A 7,749-nucleotide genomic window follows, 5' to 3' on the forward strand; every position below is an offset into this window, starting at 1 on the left:
CATCTTTCCCAAAAAGACTCATGGCTGTATTAGATCAAAAGGCTGCTTCTACCAAATACTGAGCAAATGGTCTGAATACTGAAGACCATGTGTATATATATAGTCTTTTACATTTTTACAATTTTCGTTAGTTTAAGTATGGTAGCAACACCACCAAAACAAAAGGCTACTGCTTTCAATACATGACCAAAAAAAAAAAAAATGCTTATTCGGTCTCTCCTGCTGAGAATTCAATAAATGGCCCTGAAAAGTATGTGTACTGACTAAAAGAGGAAAAAACATATTTATGGAATATAAAAAAATTAAAAGAAGGAAATTGCACTCAAAATTAATAGCCTACTTCTTAATTGTCATATTCCTCCAGAATAAATAATAATAAATTAAAGTTTTGTAAAAAGTTTTATTCCCGTACTCAAAAAGACAAGGCACACTTTGCAAATGCAAGTCAAACTTTATTTTGGTTAGAGGGGAATGTTTGTGCAACACGTTCCTGAAAAAATGTGTATCTGGAATGACAGTTTTCGGTTACACATAACAGGTGCGCACTGCTACCATTCAAGTGACATTTTGTTCTTTGGTGGAGCAAGATGAGACACACTCAACTCCTCCTAACATACACTCCTGTAGTCCAAAACTGCCATTGTGTTGTTTTGGGAAAGGGGGGGGTGGTGACGGGGGCAGGAGTGCATGTGCTCCAAAAGACAAAGAACTTTCCAGAGCATTCCTTTGAATGTTTCAAGGACACTAGGGAGTTCAGCAGCGTAGCTCTCGCCACCTAAACTAGTGATTCAGCAGCAACTATTCACATCCGAACAGATCTTGCACCTGCAGCAGCACACAATGTTCATTTCTTTCTGAACGATATCAGTAGTTTTTAAAGTAGCTCGGTCCCCCATTCGTGAGCAGTGCACTACGTCTATAGAATGTGCACTAGCGCTGGTCCATTTTCCATCCCAACGGTCACATACACACAGTCCACATCAGCCCAGAGGAGGCACTTCACATAGAGATAACTATTAAAAGAGTAACCTGACATTGTACTCTTGAGCTGTAACAAGGCATGAAATGAGGATTGAAAGAAATACAGGATGCTTTACAGGCATATGTAATAACTTATTATGTCTGCCGATACTCAACCTATTAACAATATTGCATTGCAAAAAAAGGCATAATATAAATTAGATCTTAACTCTATCCTCACAACATTTATAAGAAATATTTTTTTTGTGGGCAGAATAAAATAGCAGCTTCATGGGCAACATATTCTAACATGAAAGATTAAACTAGACCTGCGGTTATCGAAAAACATTGGCCTGGACGCAAAGCGTTTCCAGCGTCTGCGTTCGCCCATGACAGGAAACAGATTTCGGACTCAAACAGGTTTTGCTGCAATGGTAAACAGAGTGAAGTTTAGGAAACATAACGTTACATGACATGGTGTGAATGCAACAACTGTTACAGCCCAATACTACACATACATAGCTAAATACAAAAACAAACAAAAAACCTCTTCCTTTCGGGAGTTAGCTCCCCCGATTTAAGGTTTTGCAAAAAGAAAATTTAGCTAAATATCATTAATTTATATTCTACGCCATGCCTATTGTCAAGGACAGTTCAAGGATCAAATATTTAAGGCTTTTGAGGGGCAAACAGGGAGGTTATGATACTGGGTGTCACGGCTCCACCCATTCACTCATCTGCAGTTGCTCCACTCGTTACACCAAAGTCTGACAATACCCATGCTCCACTGCCAGATGGCCTGCCCTGATAAAGGTGGAGAGACTTGGACATAAAAGTCAAGGGAGAATATGAGAAGAGGCACAGGTAGACCTGAGAAAGAGAGGAACTCTCCATGGGAGTGAAACCGTGGAGCATCGAATGGATCAATTATCAGATTCACAGAACAACTCAACTTAAAACGCGTCTTTTACTTGGGTTGTTTCCCAGCAAATAGACCTAGACTGTCACCGGCGGTGCATTTCAGCTATTTCAGATAAGACCGACATGACACATCAAGTGCCTAAGGTGGGTGGAAAATGCAGTGGCAGGCTTCAGCTGACACAACAGCGTGTGACGGAGATGGAAATGATCCCGCCAGGGAAGAGCGGTATGGTGTTAATGATGGAGCAAAAGCAGGGAGCCAATCCGCCCCGACACACAGCATTCACACCGGCTAATCACACCTCTCAGTTACAGTAGCACAGCAGTGAAGCCACAGGCTAGCCTGCGGTGCTCATTTATATTGCGCTTACATCAACACACTTCCGTCACCCAATTACAGTCAAGGACGTCTTTCCTTTAAAGATGAACTAACGCACAAGCGGGTGATGAAACTCTTCCCAAAGGAAGCTTTGGGTCGGCTGCTAAACGTCGAAGTGTAGCGAGTCAAAGCCTGCTGTCACCATCTCTTTCCAATGAAATTCAAGTAGTAACAATTAAGTCGAGAGACAAAATAAAACCCTAAGCTTTGCAATTAGGGCACAGCACAAGTCCCGAAGCAATTTCAGTCTACAGCAGTCTCCATTTAAACTGAAATCTAATAAGATACTCAGGAAATAATTGAGGATAAAAAGGGTAGCGCATTAGCTGACACTTCAAGGGAAGGATTAACATTGTACACAATGTGGCTTGACTCAGCCCTAGTGTAGCATTTCCATCTAAGACTTTAACCTGATTCATGTTCAACAGTCTGAAAAAGAAACAGTCTTGTCATGTGTGCATATCCCAGTATCAGTTTGCACTTTCATATCGATTTAGGATTAGTTACAAAAGCACAATATGTAAACATTGAGAGGAACAAAAATAAAATCAACCTCTAAACATTGTACAAGCTGTTAGCTTAGATGGAACAGCCTCATGGCACCCCTTGAACGTCTTCAGTGAGTTAGTACTTCAAATCTCAAGTAGGCCTATACTACATACAAATGGCATTTGCTGAGAATTCCTTCTCAGCTTTTTAAATAATGGACATTTGCTAATCAAAAAGAAAGAGTGAATTAATACATGTATATTGTGTGGTACATTTTTCCATTTACATTACACAGACCAGATAGGAATGGGGAAAAAACAGTGCTGATGTCATAAAATGAAGCTAGGGCTGTTTTCTGGAAAGAAAAATATATATAATTAAAGTAAAATAAATAAATGCCTACATTTTTTCCCCCCAAAGGCTAATTATTTAAGAAATCTAAACTACTAAAATTAAAGAAACCAAAGTGGCACATGGGGGTTCAGATTTGTGATAGCCATGTACATAATCATACAGGAAACATTCAGTAGATCACTTGCGACAAAGAAATGGGAAGAGGGGGGATTTTTTCCTTGCGCCCCGACTAACACTAGCGTGAATGGGTCGCAGCTCATCTGTACCCTGGGTGGTGGATGTGCACATTTCTACTATCACCTGAATCTGTGGCCCTGCTGACTGAGGCTCTGTGCATCTTTGACATTGTGCCAGGATTCTGCGCTCGGAAGCAGGGTGCCTGGAAGTCGCCCCCCATGTACTCCATGGTCTGCATCAGGTTCGTCTGGCTCGAAATGGACGGCCCGGTCCTGTACTGTGCTCCAGGGGTGCAGTCTATGGAGGCCCCTGAGAGGCCTCCGTGGAACGGACCCACCAGGTCTTGAGACCCTGAGCTGTCACTGTTTGGTGTGGGCAGGATGCTGTTCCAGGGAGGCTGCATGTAGTGGCCGTTGCTGTAACCCATGGGCATCCCGTTGACCGGAGGAGATGGAGTTGGTTTATCGGTGGGGGGCTTTAAGTTGAAAGGTTGAGCCATGCACACCTCCTGCGGCGGGTAGGCCATGCTCTTGGTGAGGAACCCCGGCCCCATTAGGCCCTCTCTAGGGAGATTCTTGACCTGGTGAGCCGCTCCCTCCGGAAGGTGCTGAAGGTGTGCCAACTGGTGCTGGCCCCAAGGGCCCTGCTGACGTTGTTGCTGGGACTGCTGCTTCATGTCATTGTGGTAAAGGGGCATCCTGTTCATGGCAGCGATGTCGGGCAGTGACAGAGCAGGACCACCTTTGTCAGAGTTACCAAGGATGCAAGAAGGCGGAGGACCCACGACAGGATGGGTGCACACCCGAGAGCTTGCGTTAATGAGCTGGTTGCGGCTGATGGGACTGGGGTTGGCGATCTGCCCTTCACACACGGAGGTAGAGCCCATGCCAGCCCGAGCCTGGCAGAACTGGTTGATCTGATTGACGATGCTGCTCAAGTCGCTGGGCCGGTTCTGGTGCAGGCTGGCAGCCATGGACAGCGGGATGGTTGAGGTAGACACAGTCACATTGGGAGGGGCGTCAGCGTCAGGTAGCTTGCGTGCCATCTGCAAGCCAGCCAGGGGTGGCTGTAAGACCCCCGGGGCTGGTGGTCCGGCACAAGAGGCCTGTGGCATGGATTGGGATTGAGAGAAGCCCTGGGAGTGCTGCAGGTTTACCGACTGCGCCATATCAGGCAGATGCCGTAGTCCTTGCGGACCGGGCAACTGTGTCTGCTGCTGCATGAGAGTCTGTTGGTGGTTTAGGGCGTGGTGCGGTACTGGCGGTTGGTGAGCCTGGCTCTGATGTAAAGCCTCCTGATGAGCCAGGCTCTGCTGTGGTTGTAAACTAGTCTTCTGCTGCAGGGATTGTGAATGGGCCTGCAAGGCCTGAGAGTGAGCGAGACTCTTCTGGCCTAAAGGAGTCTGAACGTGTGGAACAGTGTGAGGAACATTTAAAGTGCTGGGACTGGCGTAAAGCCCACTGTGCGGGTTCATGATGAGCTTGGGGAGAAAACGGGCTCGGCCGCCTTCAATGTCCTTGAGGATCCCTTTGACGGGGACTTTGACGATGGCCAAGAGGCCCGTCCGGGTGTTGACCTGAGGTGGGTAGGGGCTGTAGCGCTGGCTGGAGGTGTCGAGACCGTTAACTGTGCGGCGAATATGCTTCCTCTGAGGTACTTTCACACTATTGGGGAAGATTTTTATAGTCAGTGGGTTATTGGCAACTTTCTTAGCATAGGCATCCAATTCCGCTGGGGTAGGATAGTGTGCTGATCTCATCCTCTGTGTAGTGTCCCCTGCAAGCAAGAGAAGGCCAAACACGAAGGTTAATGCAAGGAATTTGGCACTCGTTTGATAGCATATGACTGCTTAACAGGGCTTTGACGGAGCAGGGTCAAAGAGGCAGAGCATCTGTTTCACTAACAAAGGGACAAACTAGGTCAAACATGCATGCAGTCTAATCAGAACAAAGCTCATTTCAGTTAACGGCAGCTTACATTTCTGAAGTCCAGTGTTCATCTGCGTGTGCGAGAGAAGCTGGAGGGAGGGGTTTGATACTGGCAGACAGGCCAGCATGTCACAATGAGACTAATGCAACATTGGACTCTCACTCCACATCACACTGCAAAGGAAACAATCATGTCAGGAACAAAAAACGGATTCACATCAATTGTCTCTTAAAATATATGGAGTAAAAAAAGAAACATTGGCTATTTTCTCCTCCGAGGGCATTATTAAAGAGATCCAATTTTATGTGCCGATGTAGGTTTAATGGAACACGCTGTGCGATGGGACTTAATGAGAGTAATAAATTATAACAGTGGAAATTTTAATTAGTGGTGGTTTGGTGCAACACAGCAGAAGCAATAATCAAAAAGTCTTAAGATTAAAAGAGTCACAGAATGAAAATCAGCACACCGTGAATATCCCGGCACGCTAAGTGAGTAATATTGAGTAGTGTGTCAACAAATGACATGATTTACAGCCAGCCGCAAAAAAACGGCTATCACAGAAGTGTACAAAGGCCCTACCCTTGCTAATTCACCTGCACATCCATCAAACGCTGTAGCTATAGATCTCTGTAATTGCCTCATTGTAGCCATTTATTTAAATATCATGCATTCAAGCATGACCTTTTTAAATAGCTCTCTGAAACAGCTGGTGTCAGGGCCCACGGTGCACACCCTGCAGTTTGAGTGTCAGGAGTGCGATGCAAACGCATTTTCCCGTCTGCCTGGCAGGTGCCCAGGGGCACGGCAGGGGATGCGGCAACACGACCACAGGCCACATGCTCCCAGCTGATTCATCCAATCTGAGATGTGCAGGTGTCAAAAAGTGCAGTCGAGACAGAGCCTGACATGTTCCGAGCACCCAACCCCCAGCTAGTTTCATCAGGGAGCTGCTTTTAATTTTACAGTAAAGACTAACAATGCCTGAAGCAACCTGGATCTGTGAAGAATCAGAGATGCCCATGTACGTTCTATCATCCCCAATTTGTACTAATGGATGGGGGGAGTTGTTTATTTAGGTGGTGCTCTTCCAAAAAAAGGGGAAAAACACACACACACACACACACACACACACACACACACACACACAACAACCTTTGAACTCAGTTCAATATCTAGACAAACTCACAGTTCAGAGCACTAACAAGCAAATGCTGTATAGCCAAGCAGTATTTTTGGAGGACATTTAAGCTGACGCACATTTACAGTCTTAATTAAAAACAACAGACGCTCTGGATAAGCTGAGCTCCATTGTGAAACACCAATCACAGCTAGCCAAGCATAAAACCAAAGCACTTTCATATTAAAGTATAATTTGTGGATGTTATATCATTCCACTCTATAATAAACGAGAGAGACACCAAACTTTGCTTAGCTACAAGCTACATTCATTACAATCACCTCAGATCAACACAGACACACTTACACAATTTAGGGTCATTACAGCACACATCTGTCCTGTAGATAAGATGTATCCGGTTGATTTAAGGTTTGTCGTGGTCATCTAATGCCCAGCTAACTAGCAACCAATCTGAAGGGTGATCAGAGTGAGGTCTGAGCCTGTCTTCGTACCTCTGCCTCTACACTTGCTACTGCCACTAGCATATAGCCTGTGTCTTCTTTGTGCGAGCCACTGCCCGGCTTTCATCTCACAGCTTCTTAAAACCACATTAAAATGATCAGATGGGAGGTGTCGAAAAGCAAAACTTACTCTCTGGCTTCGGGATGAGACGTGCGATTGTTTAAAAGAGCATTTTGCTGGGTTATTCGGCACCTGTGCTCTTGCTTGTGTCGATAAAGCGCTTGTCTAGTCACTGCTGCTGCCCAGTGCCCACTGCAGCCTATATCCGCGCCTGCGCACTAAGCTTTTCCCACGTGTCTTCCTCGCTGGGTTCGAGAAAACGCGACGGTAACTTGGACTCAACGCGCCACCTACTGAATGGGAATTATTTATATTATATTATATTATATTATATTATATTATATTATATTATATTATATTATATTATATTATATTATATTATATTATATTATATTATATTATATTATATTATATTATATTATATTATATTATATTGTATTGTATATATTATATTATATTAATTATATTATATTATATTATATTATATTATATTATATTATATTATATTATATTATATTATATTATATTATATTATATTATATCACAGTCCTTCTGTAAATGTCAATCACTTGCCAAGTCTTCTTTCTGTCTTAATCGTACAATTCAGAAAGGCAAGTATGACTCTAAAATAAAAATGAATGGAGACAAGATTGGACTAAACATTTAGGAGCTAATAAAACATTATATGTCATATCTGCAATTCATAGAATGTATCCAGGTACTAGCTCCATATATAAAGCACGTAGGGCGTAGACACGAATACAAGTCAGCATTTACAGTAATCATGACAACATGGAGCCTGTGTGCCAAAACCCAGTGAGTTTTCTACCTAGAGCGC

General features: G+C 43.9%; 1 protein-coding gene across 3 annotated transcripts in view; it reads right to left on the reverse strand.

Annotated features, from left to right (window-relative positions):
• Window positions 1–431: 431 nt before the first annotated feature.
• The window catches only part of fam222bb (family with sequence similarity 222 member Bb), a 69,364-nt gene continuing 62,046 nt past the window's right edge, over window positions 432–7,749 (reverse strand). For 2 of the 3 annotated variants that reach the window (XM_067451098.1, XM_067451099.1), the window contains exons 2-3: window positions 5,258–5,382; window positions 432–5,056 (exon numbers count right to left, since the gene is read on the reverse strand). In XM_067451098.1, coding sequence (XP_067307199.1) covers window positions 3,360–5,056; window positions 5,258–5,336 — 1,776 coding nt within the window. In that variant the 5' untranslated portion in view covers window positions 5,337–5,382 and the 3' untranslated portion in view covers window positions 432–3,359. Of the gene's footprint in view, window positions 5,057–5,257; window positions 5,383–6,980; window positions 7,170–7,749 lie in introns of those variants that run through there. The other variant, XM_067451097.1, reaches the window with a different exon arrangement.

The sequence above is a fragment of the Pseudorasbora parva genome, chromosome 8 (genome assembly GCF_024679245.1).
Source record: "Pseudorasbora parva isolate DD20220531a chromosome 8, ASM2467924v1, whole genome shotgun sequence".
Lineage (NCBI taxonomy): Eukaryota > Metazoa > Chordata > Actinopteri > Cypriniformes > Gobionidae > Pseudorasbora > Pseudorasbora parva.